The 17,295-nt window shown below is 38.6% G+C and overlaps 1 protein-coding gene across 1 annotated transcript in view; it reads left to right on the top strand.

Moving 5' to 3' along the window:
• Positions 1-17,295, top strand: part of AKAP10 (A-kinase anchoring protein 10) — an 85,061-nt gene that overhangs the window by 62,763 nt on the left and 5,003 nt on the right. Inside the window, exons 11-14 of the mRNA XM_027626450.2 lie at positions 2,257-2,366; positions 5,111-5,193; positions 13,112-13,164; positions 13,805-13,900. Of these exons, the coding sequence (XP_027482251.1) occupies positions 2,257-2,366; positions 5,111-5,193; positions 13,112-13,164; positions 13,805-13,900 (342 nt within the window). The remainder of the gene's footprint in view (positions 1-2,256; positions 2,367-5,110; positions 5,194-13,111; positions 13,165-13,804; positions 13,901-17,295) is intronic.

A 17,295-nucleotide genomic window follows, 5' to 3' on the forward strand; every position in this document is an offset into this window, starting at 1 on the left:
TTTGAAATCAGGAACTGTGTGTCCTCCAACTTTGTGTTTTTCAATTTGTAAGATTATTTTGGCTATTCTGGGTCCCTTGCAATTCCATAAGATTTCTAGGATTGGGTTTACATTGAATCTGTAGATTCCTTTGGAATGTATTGCCATTTTAACAATATTAAGTCTTTTTCCAGTCCATGGACACGGGATATCATCCCATTATTTAAGCTGTCTTTAATTTCTTTCATCACTGTTTTGTAGGTTTACAGTGTACAAGTCTTATATGTCCTTGCGTCATGTTTTTCCTGAATATTCTTTTTGATATTATAAATAAAATTTTCTTAATTTCATTTTCTTATTCATTGGTAATGCATAGAAATAAACTTTTTGTGTTGACCTTGTAACTTTACAAAATTCTTTTGTTAACTCTAATAGTTTTCTTGTGGATACTTTTTTTTTTTATTTTAATTTATTTGAGAGAAAGAGAGTGAGTGAGAGAGAGAGAGCACAAGCCAAGGGGGAGAGGCAGAGGGAGAAGCAGACTCCCCGCTGAGCAGGGAGCCCAATGTGGGACCCAGTCCCAGGACCCTGGGACCATGACCTGAGCCAAAGGCAGAAGCTTAACCAACTGAGCCACCCAGGCGCTCCTTTCTTGTGGATTCTTTAGAATTTTCTATATATAAGATTGTGTCATCGGTTAATAGAAATAGTTTTCTTTCTACCTGTCCACTTTGAATGTACGTACCTTTTATTTCCTTGTCTTGCCTAATTGGCTTAAACTTGCAGTACATTGTTGAATGGAAGTGATGAAAGTAGGCATCTTTGTTTTATTCCTGACCTCATGAGGAAAGCTTTCAGTTTTTCATCTTTTAATATGATGTTACATACAGGTTTTTCATAAATGCTTTTTATCAAGTGAGGAAATTTCCATTTCTAATTTGTTGGATTTTTTTTTTTTGGATCATGAAAGGGTGTTGGATTTTGTCAAATGTTCTTTCTGTATCAATTAAGATGAGGTCATCTGGGTTTTGGTCTTTATTGATACGGTTGTACTACATTATTTGATTATCAGGTGTTAAACCAACCTTGCATTTCTGGGATAAATCTCACTTGATCATGATATATAATTATTTTTATATGTTGCTAGATTTGTTTGCTGGTATTTTATTAGGATCTGTACTTAGAAGAGATTGACCTTTAGTTTTCTTTTCTTATGATGTCCAGTTTTGGTATCTGAGTTAACAGTGGCCTCAAAGAAGTGTTCTGTCTTTTTTTTTTTTTTTTTAAGATTTTATTTATTTATTTGACAGAGAGAGACACAGCAACAGAGGGCACACAAGTAGGGGAGTGGGAGAGGGAGAAGCAGGCTTCCTGCCGAGCAGGGAGCCCGATGTGGGGCTCGATCCCAGGACCCTGGGATCATGACCTGAGCCGAAGGCAGATGCTTAACGACTAAGCCACCCAGGTGCCCCTGCCTCTTTCTTTTTAACTATCTACCCTTCTTGGCACATAAAGAGAACCCCTCCCTCTCCCCACCCACTGTAGAGTATGTTCTATAAGTGTCTATTCAATTTTTATTTTATTAATTTAACCTATACCTTAGTCATGGATATTAAGGACGGTTCCCAACTTTTGTTATTTTAAACAATGCTACAGTGAATAATAATCTTGTATATTAATCATTTTGTGGAACCGAGTCTGTCTGTAATTTAATTTTTAGAGGTGGAATATCTGGGAAAACCCGTGGCTCCGGTATTTCATAGAAATACCAATTCTGACTTGCTTTTTTTGTGGGATGAGGAGTGGGAGATGACATGCTGGAGGGGAACTTACTACACTCATCTAGCTGGTCATTTTAGGAAGATTTCTTTGGCTTCTCCTTTGTCACATAGCCTCACTGAAAATCAAAAGTATTCATGTTTATTTGTAAAAGGTAGCTAAGCTATATATGTCTGGGTGGATGGGAGTCTTGCACACTTGGGAATGTAATGCCTGTGAAGATAGCACGTTTGTTGGAACTTAGATCATAAAGAAAACAAACAGATTTGGCATTAAATGCATATGTTGTACATTGTAATACTGTGCTTTCCTCCTGTAGTTGTATATTGAGGTTACATTTCAGAATCGTTGCTGTTCAGCATCTCCATAATGATGGGGTTGAGTGAGAATTACATGTATTTCAAATACTGAAGATTTTGTACAAATCTGTCATAATCCAAACCTGGAACTGTTTGATTCCCGAATAACACACTGTTAATTTTACAATTTCTGTTGCAGTCCAGTATGAAAAAAACCAGTGTTAAAATTCTGAAAAATTTTGATGAAGCGATAATTGTGGATGCTGCAAGTCTGGATCCAGAATCTTTGTATCAGCGGACATACGCAGGGTAAGTTTAACTAGTGTCTGGAATTTGTACAAGTCTACCGAATTTTGCATCTTTTATGTTTTTATTTAAAATTTAAAAATTGTTTCTAATCTACTGTTACATACCCAGCACTTTTATATATAGTATACAAGTAGACCACAGTTGAGAGTGGAGGCTTGGGAGCAACTTCCTCAGTTTTAATCTTGGCTCAGCCACTTACTGGCAGACTGTCTCGGTGTTTTCATCTCCACTTCATTCATTGGGTTGTTTAGGGGATTAAATGAGGTACATGAAAAGCATTCAAAACCATGCCGGGTATCTAGTAAACACTCCATAAATATCATTACCATCATCATTCCACCACACTAGACAAGGTTGATGAGTATCGTATGTATGTGGTATGTTTTAGGTTATATCTCTTCCCATATTTCATTTGGTTCATTTGTTAGCTATTTCAAAGTCTGTCTTAAAACCGTAAATAAAAATAAAGTACAAAGATGCCAGCATCATTTATTATGGACTGTATAACGAATACTTGAAAATGGAATAAAATTATTTCTTTGTATTTAAGGATTGGATGTTTATTTTATCCTGTAACAAAAAGACATCAGTTCATAGCATATGCCACTTGCCAATGTTTACCACAGATCAAATCATAAAATCACTTCCTCTTTCCTAAAGATGGCTTGATGAGCCTATAAATCTGTGTAAATTCTTGATTACCCTACCCCAACCCCAACCGCAGTCCTGGCATCACCATAAAAAAGGGATTTCAACATGTTTAATTGATTTTGTCAGAAAGTAACAGTGATACTTGGGAGACCAAGGAATCCTGGAAAGCACTCAGAAGTAAATATAGGGCTGTTTGACTACGTTGTCTTCAAAAAGCACACTGCAGCTGAGTCAGTGTTGTAATCTTTAGCTCGTCTTTTAGGAAATGGTGGACAGTAAGCCTACGATTTAATTACCAAAGATTATATTTATTAGGGAATGGTTGGTTCATTTACTTAAAACCTTACTTAAGACAGTCTGTCAGTTGCAAAATGTTTTACTTCTGTAAGGTTTTTTTGTGTGTAAAATAAATGTAACAGATGATGTATAAAATGGGTCAGAAAGGGCGCCTGGGTGGCTCAGTTGGTTAAGCGACTGCCTTCGGCTCAGGTCATGATCCTGGAGTCCCAGGATCGAGTCCCACATCGGGCTTCCTGCTCAGCGGGGAGTCTGCTTCTCCCTCTGACCCTCTCTCCTCTCATGCTCTCTCTCTCACTCTCTCTCTCAAATAAATAAATAAAATATTTTAAAAAAATAAGAAAATAAAATGGGTCAGAAATAGAGAAATAATGGTTAAAGATAGTTTTCAGTGTTTGCTTTAGCTTTATGGTTTTGGCATCTTCCTGAAATTTTTCTCAAGGCAGACAAATTTGCATCCATTGGTGTATTGCAACCACATGTGAAATGATGACTTACTAGGAACAATAGCCCTAAAATAAGATCCACTGTGCCCAACGTGAAATAATACATAGGCATCACAGAGTTTCTTTTTCTACCTAACTTTTAATTACAAATACATTAATCTCTTATAAAAATTAAATTGGTAGATAAGGCTAATGTCCCCTTTGATCACACACCAGTGCTCATTCTCTCCCCTTCCTACTCAGGATAATCACTGTTACGTTATAGTATGTATTTTTGTTTGCTTATATTTGTGTAATTGATACCATACTTTATTCGGTATCTTGTGCTTTCATTCACAATGAGTTTTGGAGATTTTTCTTTGTTAGTCTGTACAGATTTACATCATTTTAACTATGTTGTAGTATTCTATATATAATATTAATTATAGCTCATAACTGTGACCACTATTTGGCCCTTTGGTATTGATGAGTATTTAAGTTGCTTGCAGTTTTTCACTGTTACACACAGAATAGTAAAAGACTTCCTTTTATTCACTTATACCAAGAAGCAGATTTTAAATTTTAAAGATCTTACCGATTTACCTTTAAAAGTATCTGTATATTTTGCATTCTTACCCCCATTAATAAGGATACTAATTTTCCCCACATCTTTATTGACACTAAATAACCTCAAATGTTTGATTTTTTACCAATCTGGACTACTGCTCATGAGATTAAGCTTCTTTTGGCATTTTGCTGGTTGTTCAGGTTTTTCTTTATGAATTGACTATTCATCTCCTATTTATGTTTTTCTGTTGTATGATTTCTTAGTGACTTGTTGGAATTCTGTATGTTTTTTAATATTTATTATTGATGAGTAATATCTGTTAAATAAGATCTTTCACTGTGTTCTTTGCCTTTTAACTTTTTTATATTGCTATAGCTTTATAGCATGTTTAATTATTATATATAATTACTATAGCTTTATAATACACATTTTGATCTAGGGCAGGTTCCTACCTTTTTATCTCTTTTATAAAATTATCTTGGCTATTTTTGTGCCTTTTCTCTTCTGTGTAAATTTTAGAACTGTGAGCTGTCTCTTCACCCATCATGTTTCATAAACCTTTTTGGGATTTTGAATGGAATTACATTGAATTAAAGATTATTTTGCTTCTTTGGGGGACAGTTCTATTTGAAATAAGCCTTGCTTTGAATAACATGAGCTAGCTATACATTGTATTTCTAGCTTCTAGATTTAGATGAGATGCTTAAGAATGGAATTTTTCTTTCCTTGTTTGTGGGGGGTATTTTTCTTTCCTTAATTTAAAATTGGTTGTTAGAAATTATGTTCTTTTTGTACTTATTTAGGAAGATGACATTTGGAAGAGTAAGTGACTTGGGGCAGTTCATCCGAGAATCTGAGCCTGAACCTGATGTAAAGAAATCAAAAGGTTTGTGGTGTTTTATACTCCATGTTAAGCCTTCACTCACATTAGTCATTGACTGTAAGTGAAGGATCATTTAAGATTTAAACAGTTTATTTTATGAAATAACTGCCTTATCTCTCACTTGTGTTTATATCATAACTGAGTCCGAGGGCTACTTGTAGTTGCATCTGTATACAGTCTGTCTGAATGAAAGTTAGTGAACTTGCTTTACCATTACAGAAAGCACATCTTTATGAAAGAATGTTTGTCACCTTTCTGTTAAAGATGATGAATACCCAGTCCAGGTTGGACTTAGCATTTATTTTGAAACCCTTTAGTTCATTAAATTTCCTCTAATTTGCTAAAAGTTATTATGAAATATTTGTGGAAAATATTAATAGTTTGAAATTCAAATCCTTTGTTTAATCAGCAGGAGAGTGCTCAGTCAACTGCAAAAGTTAAACATATAAGTCTTTTTTGACAAGAACGTTATTTGTGACTGATCTCAACTTCCAAACAATTGGTCTACACAGGAAGATTTTGGAAACCAATGCGGATCTATTCATTTGGGATCTAGAAATTTTTTGGTGTGATTGGATTGACAGTATTGTCTTGAGTAAAAGATACTAACTTTTGTAAGAAGAAAATGCTCCAGGGGCACCTGGGTGGCTCAGTCGGTTAAGCATCTGCCTTTGGCTCAGGTCATGATCTCAGGGTCCTGGCATCAACCCTCACGTTAGGTTCCCTGCTCGGCAGGGAGTCCGCTTCTCCCTCTTCTTCTGCCCCTCCCCCCCCCACTTGTCTGCATGCACTCTTGCTCTCTCTCAAATAAATGAAATCTTTAAAAAATTTTTTTAGAGAAAAAAATGTTCTGTTTTGATAAGTGTGTTTAAAATTAAGAGCTATTGTTAATCTTCCTACTAAATTTAGTAGGACTGCATTCCTATTATGTGTATTTTTAAGGTTTGTTTTTTTTTTTAAGTAAACTGTACGTGGGCTCAAACTCACGACCCCAGGATCAGGAGTTGCATGCTCCTCTACTGACTGAGCCAGCCAGGTGCCTCATATTATTTTTATTTTTTTAATGCAACTATTGTTTGAGTAATGAATCACACCACTTTATGTTGATGAGCAGTCTGTTTTTGGGTCAGATATACATTGACAGAGTAAGCAAAAAGTGCAACAATTGTTGAAATAATTTAGACCAAAAAAGGGCCTTTTACCTACTTCACCTTATTAGTTTATTTAAGTAATTGATTTTATTTCCTGTTTTGTCAAAGAAGTCTGAAGTACATGGTCAGGAAAGTTTAAAGACTGAAAGAAGTCTACACAGTTCATTCAGTAAATAATTTCTTAGTGCCTCTGTGCACTCATATTCACTGGGTGGATTAGAAGATACAGATCCTGCCATTAAGAAACTTAGAGTCTAATAGCGTCTTTTATTGCGTAAAACATGAATAGGAGGAAGAGGTTACTGGTAGCCTTGGAGCAGAGGAAGTGCTAGACAAGCTCTGTGGGGGATTGGCCAGGAAGGGCTCTACATCGTCCTCAGGTAGCTTCTGTCGGGACAGTGACATCTCCAGTATTAAGAGAACCTCTGAGCTCATTAGTTTTTTAAAAAGCTGGTCTTATTCCTCTGACATCTCATGAAGAAGTGCTGCTGCTCTAGAGTATAGGTGTGGGTTCTTGCAGGGTTTTGTTTTTTTTTACATATAGGAATTAAGATATGTAGTTAGTAGCTAAAGATAAACAAGAAACTTGTTTCCCCAAACACTATCTCTGCTTATTCTGTTTATTCAGTCTCTTCATATTATTCATTTATTCTAAAATATGAGTGCCTGCTCTATCCATCTACGGTTCTAAATTCTGAGAAGAAAATGAAATTTCTAGCCCTTGTGGAGCTCACATTATAGTGGAAGGGACAGTAAACAGATAAATACTCTGTGTGTGTGTGTGTGTGTGTGTGTGTTTATATATAAAAACATAAGAATAGTCGGGAGTTCTTTTTTTTTATTATGTTAATCACCATACATTACATCATTAGTTTTTGATGTAGTGTTCCATGATTCATTGTTTGTGTACAACACCCAGGGCTCCATGCAGAACGTGCCCTCTTTAATACCCATCACCAAGCTAACCCATCCCCCCACCCCCTCCCCTCTAGAACCCTCAGTTTGTTTTAGAGTCCATCATCTCTCATGGTTCATCTCCCCCTCCGATTTCCCCCCCTTCATTCTTCCCCTCCTGCTATCTTCTCCTTCTTTTTTTTTTTTTTTACACATAATGTTTTATTTGTTTCAGAGGTACAGATCTGTGATTCAACAGTCTTGTACAATTCACAACGCTCACCATAGCACATACCCTCCTCAATGTCTATCACCCAGCCACCCCATCCCTCCCACCCCCCACCACTCTAGCAACCCTCAGTTTGTTTCCTGAGATTAAGAATTCCTCATATCAGTGAGGTCATATGATACATGTCTTTCTCTAATTGACTTATTTTGCTCAGCACAACACTCTCCAGTTCCATCCACATCGTTGCAAATAGCAAGATTTCATTCCTTTTGATGGCTGCATAATATTCCAGTGTGTGTGTGTGTGTGTGTGTGTGTGTGTGTGTGTGTGTGTGTGTGTGTGTGTGTATCACATCTTTATCCATTCATCTGTTGATGGACATCTTGGCTCTTTCCACAGTTTGGCTATTGTGGACATTGCTGCTATAAACATCGGGGTGCACGTACCAGAATAGTAGGGAGTTCTGTTTTAAGAGTGGTTGTCAAGGGCACCTGGATGGCTCATTTGGTTAAGTGTCTCCCTTTTTTTTTTTTTTTTTTTTTTGGTAAGATTTATTTATTTATTTGACAGAGAGGGAACACAAGCAGGGGGAGAAGGAGAAGCAGGCTTCCCATGGAGCAGGGAGCCCGATGTGGGGCTCGATCCCAGGACCCCAGGATCATGACCTGAGCCAAAGGCCCAGCAACTGAGCCACCCAAGCGCCCCGAGCATCTGACTCTTGATTTTGACTCAGGTCATGATCTCAGGGTTGAAAGATCAAGCCCCACATCGGGCTCTGTGCCCAATGTGGAGTCTGCTTGGGATTCTCTCTCTCCCTCTCCCCCTCCCCCTGCTCACGTTCTCTCTCCCTAAAATAAATAAACTCATAAAATCTTTAAAAGAAAAAAATAAAAGTGGTTGTCTGGAGGAGTGCCTGAGTGGCTCAGTCAGTTAGGCGTCCAACTCTTGATCTCAGGGTCATGAGTTCAAGCCCCACATTGGGCTCCACACTGAGCATGAAGCCTACTTAAAAAAAAAAAAGAAATGGTTGTCAAGAAAGGCCTCACCGAGGAAGTTGCATTTTGAGTAGAGACCTGAGCAAAATGGGGGAGTAAGCCCTGGCAAGATCTGCAGGAAGGGGTTCTTGGCAGAAGGAAGAAGAACAAGAAGCTTAAGAGTCCAGCATGATCAAGCAGCAGCAAGACCAGTGTGGCAGAAGACGAGTGAGCAGAGGGATGAGTGGAGGAGGCAGGTAAGGTTGGGAGGGTTCTCACAGACCATGGTAGGATGTTGAAAGTGTTAGAAGTTGGAGCAGGGGAGTACCAGGATGTGATTCAGGTTTTAAAGGTGTGGCTTTGGCAGCTGTTTGGAAAATAGAATGTAGGGGTTAAAAGGAGAAGCAGGGAAACAACATTCTTGCCATGGTCTAAGGAAAGGATGATGGTGGTGGTTGTGATTTAGGTCACGGAAGAATGGTCACACTTGGGTTGTGTTCGAAGGTAGAGGCAACAGGATTATATATCTACCAGCAGGCTCATCCATCAGGTTACTTGCATTATTAATGTAATTGAGACATGCCTACATAAAGTAATTAGTAGTAATTTCTGCAGTTTGAGTAATTGCATCCACATACCCCAGTGCTTCCTTTAGCTGTCCAGACGTGTCTGTAAGTCATGTATTTTTGTGGTAAGTAAATGACCTCATACAGGAGCCAGCAGATTCGATTCATTACTCAGAAGGCCAGAGATGATGCTAAATGATAAGGATACAAATAAGAAGGTGTACTCTGAGTTTATTTTAATCTAGCTTAGTCCCTCTTTTATAACCCTGCTTCACAAGCCTGTCATGCTAGTTATTCTATAAAATGCCCAACCTTCTGGATTTTCCTGGTTATACTATTCAGCTTATTCCTTTCTTACCTGTGTTTCTTATAAACTGGGATTTGTACCTAAAGTCGATTTGAGTTACACCTTTTGGTTAGACTACATCATCGGTGATCTTGTGTATGATATTTGTAGAAGACTATATATATATTTCCTGAAAGGATACACAAAGCATGTAACATAGTTTAAGGCTGAGTAGAGGGAGACGCCTTCGACTTTTCATTATACCTTTTCCTCTGCTTTTTGACTTTTCTTATCCTACATGCTTTACTGCTTCATTACCCCCCTATCTTTTCTCCCATAGCTTTGGATGCCTCTTTGCTGTGACCTGTGAATGTTCCCTGCCTTCCTCTACAACTTTGCCTTGCACCACTTTCTGCTTCACAGACTAGGGTCTAACTAGAATCTCCTTCTCTGTTAGGGCCTCTTCATTTGCTGTTCCCCCTGCCATGGCTTTCATGAGCTCGTTCTCATGGCAAGTATGCTCTGTTCAGAGAGGACTTCCCAGCCCACATGATCTCAGCTCATCTGTACCACTAACATACTACTTCTTTATTTTCTTAGCATGGTCTGATATCTTACTCATTTATTTGCATACTTAATTTATCATCTATTTCTCTTCCATGAGTATATCACCTCTCTGAGAGCAGGGATTTTGTCTATCTTATTTGTCACTGTATTCCCTGGTTCTGAAATTATGCCTGCCACATGATAGGCATTAATTATTTGTTGATTTAATTAATTAATCTAGAGGAATTTCTGCAGAGATTATCTAGGTAGTAAGATCATGGATCATATTTATTTAATTTAAGAAAAGTATTATTTTTTGAACTGACACACTCAGTTTTCTTATCCAGATTACTTTACTATTCTGAGGATACTCACAGAACCCTATTCCCAAGCCTTCTCAGACCCCAAGTAAACGGAGATTTCTTAGCAACCTCTGTGGACACTACCTCCTTATTCTGCAAATGAAGCAGCTGAGGATCCGGGAAATTATAACTTGTTAGGGATCACAGAGCAGATTAATAGCAATCTCGGGGCTTTGGCTCAGAATACTATTGTGACAGTTCAGCTCCCATTCTTCTCCTCCCTTGCTGAGGATAGCTGCAAGAATGTTCATCATTTACTAGCCTATAGTTTCAGTTTGGGTTTTGAAATACTGATAGCACACAGAGGAAAGGGTTGAGTTTTGAGACTGTGTATCTCAGAGGCTTCTGAGAGTATGAGAACTTCGCTTTCAGGGCAAGCAAAGTAATTTTAAAAGTTACATTCAGGGGTGCCTGGGTGGCTCAGTTGGTTAAGCTTCCAACTCTTGATTTCGGCTCAGGCCATGATCTCAGGGTCATGAGATCAAGCCCTGGGTCTGGCTCCATGCTCAGCTGAGAGTCTGCTAGAGATTCTCTCTCTCCCTCTCCCCCCTCCCCGCTGCTCTTGTGCACGTGCATGCATGCTCTCACTCTCTAAAATAAATCTTTTCCAAACAAAAAAGTTGCGTTCTAATCCTCTAGGAGAAAGTCTAACATGGAATTGTAAAAGATGTTGTGAGCATGTGTAGTGGCTAGTCCTAGTGCTTGGATACAGTGGTGGGAGACGAAATTGCACTTACGTTGTGAAAGCCCTGGCGTGTTGTAGTAAGAAGCCTGGGTTCCTGTTGTGTAAGCATCAGGGATTCTTTTTAGATTTTATTTATTTTGACAGACAGCGAGAGAGGGAACACAGCAGGGGGAGTGGGAGAGGGAGAAACAGGCCTCCCGTGGAGCAGGGAGCCCAATGAAGGGCTCGATTCCAGGACCCTGGGATCATGACCTGAGCCAAAGGCAGACGCTTAATGACTGAGCCACCCAGGTGCCCCAGGGATTCTTTTTCTTTTTCCTTTTTTAAGATTATTTATTTATTTATTTATTGAGACAGAGAGAACCTGCAAGTGAGAGCATGGGGGGGAGGGGTGGAGGCAGATGGGGAGAGGGAGAAGCAGACTTCCCGCTGAGCAGGGAGCCACCATGCAGGGCTCCATCCCAGGACCCTGGGATCATGACCTGATCCAAAGGCAGATGCTTCACCTACTGAGCCACCCAGGTGCCCCTAGATTTTATTTTTAAGTAATCTTTGTACCCAATGTGGGGCTCAAGCTTACAGCCCAGAGATCAAGAGTCACACACTCCACCCACTGAGCCAGCCAGGTGCCCCCCAGCATTAGCAGAGTACTAACTAGACGCATTTTTCTGGCAGTGGGTACAGGAATGAATTGGTATCAGAGAAACCAGTCAGGTAGTAGAATTAGCTAGTAATATAGATTGAAGAAGAGGATTTGAAGGTAGGTAGTGCTAGCAGGAATTAGAAAGGTCAGGTTTCTAAGACTTCGAAAGGGGAATTCGAGATTGCATTCAAGGTGGAATTTGGTGACAGATTTCATATAGAGAGTAAATGAAGAAGGTGGATTGAGTTTTTTAACATGGGTTCTCTGGGTGAAAATTTATGATGTGAATTTTTAATAAAGGATTAAATTTCTGAGATAGAGGATATAAGAAAAAGAGTAGGTAGGAAACAGACAAGCTCAGTTTGGAACACACTGAGTTTGAGACACCTTAGGGTAATTTGTAAGTATGAATTCAACACCAAGGACAGGTTTTTTGATTATCTACATTTGGAAGGAAGTTAAAGTCACAGGAGGGCATGAGATACCCAAAAAAATATATGTTGAAGGAGGAAAGAAGGCTGGGGAATGGGGTCCTGGAGAAGTTCTCTATTAAAGGAGGAAGGAATGCACAGACAGGAGTCAAACATGTAGGGATTAAAAAGAAAAGGAGAGAAAGAGTGTTAAGCAAGTAGGAGACTGTCAACAGTGTGACTCTTTGGGTGAGCCTGAAGGGGAAGCAGCAAGTGGGCAATTCAACAGCGATTTGCAACTTCAGGCGGAACATGTAATGTTGTGGCCCCTGCTGACTGCTTGGCCATAAAGTTTAACTAGACCAGTATTCAGACTTTTAGCTAATACTGAAAATTAGTAAGGGAATGGATCCAGGTTTTGTACTTTTCATGAATGCTATTTTTACTTCTAATCCAGCCGTTGAATTAATCAGGACCTTGCCTAAGAAATAATCTACCAACCATTTGATTTAAAGCAGAGTTAGGACAGGAGCCTGTTTGTGTTAATGAAAGGATAAGCTGTGTATTTCCTTCATGGAAAAAGGGACTAGCCTATGTCCTGGTGATTCCTCAGCACCTGAGTACAGATGTGGATAGGTTTTGGTGTATCTCCTAGGAGATTGAGGTGTGCTGTGGCTCAGGCACAACATGGCTATTTAAAACTCTGCTCTTACCCAGCTAATTTATACAGACCAGAGGTTGAGCATTAACAATGTAATCTCTACTGGAAGCCCTTTTGTATAGGAGCTGATGTGAAAAGTTTGGATATATAGCAAGTAGATTGATGTCTCCTGATGTATTGCTGGATTCTTATCTAAGACCAAATCCTGGTCACAGTTTTCTTTTGCTTGCTTAATGTTTGCTGAAAATCTAACACTAGATGATAGAGGAGAATAAAAGAAAGAAAAGTCCAGAACTCTGAAACAACCTTTCAGTCTTTTGAACCATGGTGTTTGCAAGTTAAATACTTGTTAATGGAGATAATCAGTTTTGATTAATGGTAATGTTCCTTAATGTTTTAGATGAGATTGTACAAAGAAAGAATATCCATTTCGGAAGTAGCTTTTGAATGAGAGCACTTTTTAAATGTAAAATTGTGCAAGAAATCTACATTCAGTTTTGGTTTTGTTTACTAGGATTCATGTTCTCACAAGCTATGAAGAAATGGGTGCAAGGAAATACTGACGAGGTAAAGTCTACTTTTAGTGTAAAGAAATTCCTGTTTATAAGTGGCACCTTGTGTAAGTAAGGTTTCAGGTTTTCTCTTTCTTTAGTTCCCATGTTTAAACGGTGTGGCACATTGCTCCTTTATCCAGGATGTAACAAGAAAGGACGGGCCCTTTTTAGCATCTAACAATTGCCTCATGGGGGCAGTGCAGGATCTTTAGTTCAGAGACTCTGGCCACTGAAAAATATCCATGCCTTCAAGTTTCCATCAACCAGCAGGCATCAGTAGAAACAAAAAGCTCAAATCTTCCTCACTGTCAGTTTTCAGAAGAGACTTGCTTTTTGACTAGTTAGTTAAGTACATTGAGAGATGTGAGTGGAAAAAGAAAAATTTTTGTTTTGATCATCTAACATGAAAATAGTCATGATGTTGGGTACCCAGTAGCTGACCCTAGAAGACAGAGCATGAACAGCATATTAATGTAGCCAGAGGGTGGTCCAGGTCCGTTCATACATGGAATGTGCTTCTTATCCAAAGAAGTAGACATGATATGCATATATAGTTGTGTTAGAGCACTGATAATATAAGTCTTGATTTTTCTAATGAATGACCATTAACAACAGTTGAATTGGGTTTTTTGTTTTGTTTTGTTTTGTTTTAGGCCCAAGAAGAGCTAGCTTGGAAGATTGCTAAAATGATAGTCAGTGATGTTATGCAACAGGCACAATATGATCAACCTTTAGAGAAGTCTACAAAGGTAAGGATGACTTGTGTTCTGATCTAGCTTGCATAAAACTGAGAAGAATTAGATTCCAGATATATAAAAATAAAAAAGAACATAAGGGATATTCCTCTGCTTTTGAAGGATTAGCTGCTCTAGAAACTGACCTCTCATCATGAACAACTAGGTAACTAACAAACTAAATGAAACAACTATTTCCAGATAGTGGACAACAGGCAAGTAGAGATCTGTAATCCTTGAAAGAAGGGTAACATTGACATGATCCCTACCTGACTGCCTAGAAGCAGTTTTCAAAGTTCAGGGAGGGGAGAGCCTAACAGAGTTCATAGTGTTGCTGAATTAAGGAGTCAGAAATCAAAGTTTGGATAGCCCAAGGTGTCTAGAAGTCAGAGCAGGATACCAGAAAAGGAGCTTCACAGAAAGAAAGCTCTAGAGTTTATCTCCTTATGGAGGTCCCTTGAAGTCCTTGGCCAAATACTGATCTATACGTATTTTGGGTGAAAATGCCCATGGGGAGGAAAAAACGTACTTGAAATTAGTAGGCTGAGCAATTCCTGAAACATGGGGTTAAGAATAGGTCACATCCCTACTGACCAGTATGGAATAGATCTTGTAATGTACAAGACAGTGGGTAGTGTCCTCAGAAACATTATGCCTTACCACTGGAGCTAAATTGGCCCTAGAGTAAAGCACCTTAACCAAGCTTAAAAGCAACTTTTGGAAAGGATCAGACTGCTCTTTAAGTAACAACTGCATGTCAGAACAGAGGCCAACCCTCTTTAAAGGAACACAATGAAGTTCAGCACTCAACAGTATAAAAATAACAGTGTCTGCCATCCACTGCATTACTGGGTTTGCAAGGAAGCAGGAAAACTTAACCCACAATCAGGAGAAAATGCCAACTGTAGAAACCACACCCTAAAAAAAATACTGAATACAAAAGAACTCAAGAAAAGGGGGGAAAGAGGAGAAAGAATCCTGTGGGACAAATGAAAGACAAATAGCCAGATAGTAGGTTTAAATGAAATCATATTAATCACCACATTAAATGTAAGTGGTCTAAATAGTCTAATTAAAAACAGAGATTGTCTGATTAGATAGCTAATGGCAGAAGCTACTTAGTTGCTATCTGTAGGAAGCCCACTTTAAATATAAAGACATAGGCTAAAAGCAAAAGGATGGGAAAGATATACCATGCAGACATTATCAAAGTAATTTGGCCTGCCTATATTACAAGTCAGAGTTCACTTCAAAACAAGGAACATTACCAGGCAAACAGGACGTTTTATATGAAAGGTCAGTTCATCAAGAAGACATCAAGAATTCTAAATGTGTATGCATCCAAGAACAGCTTGAAAACGCACAAAGCAAAAACTGATAGACCGACAAGGAAAATACACAAATCCGTAATGACTGTTGAAGATTTCCTCAGCCCTGTCTCAGTAATGGATAGAACAACACTGTCAACCAGCTTGACCTAAGGGACCTTTATAGAACAGTGCATTCAGAGGCAGCAGAGTACATATTCTTTTGGCCTACACATAGATCACTTATCAAGATATACCATATTCTGGGCCATAAAACAAGTTTCAATAAATTATAAGGATTGAAATCATACAGTCTGTTTTCTCACCACAAAGGAATTAAACAAGAAGTCAATTACAGAAGGATATGTGGAAAATCCCCCAAGTATTTGGAAATTAAGCAGCATACTTCTTAGTCTTCCATTGGTCAAAGAAGAAATCAAAATGGAAGTTAGAAAATACTTTGGACTGAATTAAAATGAAAATACAACAGTATTTGTGGAATACTGCTAAAGCAGTCCTTAGAAGGAAATTTATAGCATTAAATGTTTATATTAAAGAGACAAAAAATAGTTTTCAGTCTTCTATCTTAAACTAGGAAATGAGTAAATTAAATTCAAAGAAAGAAGGAAATATTAAAGATAAAAGTGAATATCCGGAGTACTTGGGGCTTAGTCAGTTAAGCATCCAACTCTTGATCTCAGCTCAGGTCTTGATCTCAGGGTCATGAGTTCAAGCCCTATGTTGGGCGGGCTTTTAAAAAAAGGGGGGGGTGAATATCAATTACATAGATAATAGCGAAAAATCAAAATCTGGCTCTTTAAAAAGACCAATTAAATTGATAAACCTCTAACACAACTAACTGGGGGCGGGGGGAGGCGGGGGAGAAGAGATCAGATGAATTACCAATACCAGGATTGAAAGAGGGGGCATCACTACAGATCCTCTCTTCAAGCCAGACATTCCCAGTTTCCTCAGCAGTTTTAACTTTCTCTAACTCATGTTCCTTATGAAGGCATTAAACTACTCATATCTTATTTACATCAGCAGAAATTGGGAATCAGAATTAAATATGTTCAGATGACATCCCACATAACCCACAGTAGTTCGGAGGGCTTGCATTTAGATTGAGGCCCAGCATCCGCCTTTCTTTGCCAGCTGTTTCTCAGAATTGTCATTACCAGAGCTTGGTTTAATTTTGAACTTTGCACTGAGCTAATTCACACCAAAGTTCTGTTCACTTGTGCAGATTCTATCCTCTTTTCTGTGTAAGGGTGATAATTTTTAATCTATAATTATCTTCACTGACTCAGGCAAACCTAAAGTAGCAAAGAGCAAGGTAAAGGTGTATGAATTTGTGATTCCCCATTATCTTTGAGGATCAAATGTTTAACAATATCAAAATGTCCTTTTAGGCACCATTTTAGAAAGCAGATATTTAAAATTAAGGCTTGGGCACCTGGGTGGCTCACATGGTTAAGTGTCTGCCTTCGGCTTAGGTCATGATCTCCAGGTCCTAGGATCGAGCCCCGCATCAGGCTCCCTGCTCAGCAGGGAGTCTGCTTCTCCCTCTTCCTCTGCCCCTCCCCACTGCTCCTACTCTCTCTGTCTCAAATGAATAAATAAAAAATTCTTTAAAAAAAATTAAAATAAAATTAAGGCTTTTCATTGTTCAGATTTTATTACCCTGTGCTTTTTATTTTTAGGATACACAGATATATTTTGCTGTATTTTGTTTTTAAGCTTTGCTGGCCCTTCTCTTTGGCTGCCTAAGATCTCTGTCCCGCGCAACCTCAGGGATCCGCTGCATATTGGTGTGGAAAAAGTGCTAGGCTAAACAGAACTTGTTCATTCCACTTGTAGTGCACATATGTGACCTTTTGCAAGTTACTTTCCTTTTCCAAGTCTTATTTTCCTCATCAGTAGATTGGAGAAATTGGACAAGATAGTCTCATAAGATCCCCTTCTGATTCTCTTTCCATGATTATATGAACGTAAGACATCCTATTTCCACGAAAGAATACCCAGCCTCTCTAGCCCATGTTGAAACCTCTCTGCTTTGAACGTCCTACTTTACGCTTGTCTGTGAAATGTACTTGGGCATTT

Source organism: Zalophus californianus, chromosome 16, assembly GCF_009762305.2.
Source record: "Zalophus californianus isolate mZalCal1 chromosome 16, mZalCal1.pri.v2, whole genome shotgun sequence".
NCBI classification, from domain to species: domain Eukaryota; kingdom Metazoa; phylum Chordata; class Mammalia; order Carnivora; family Otariidae; genus Zalophus; species Zalophus californianus.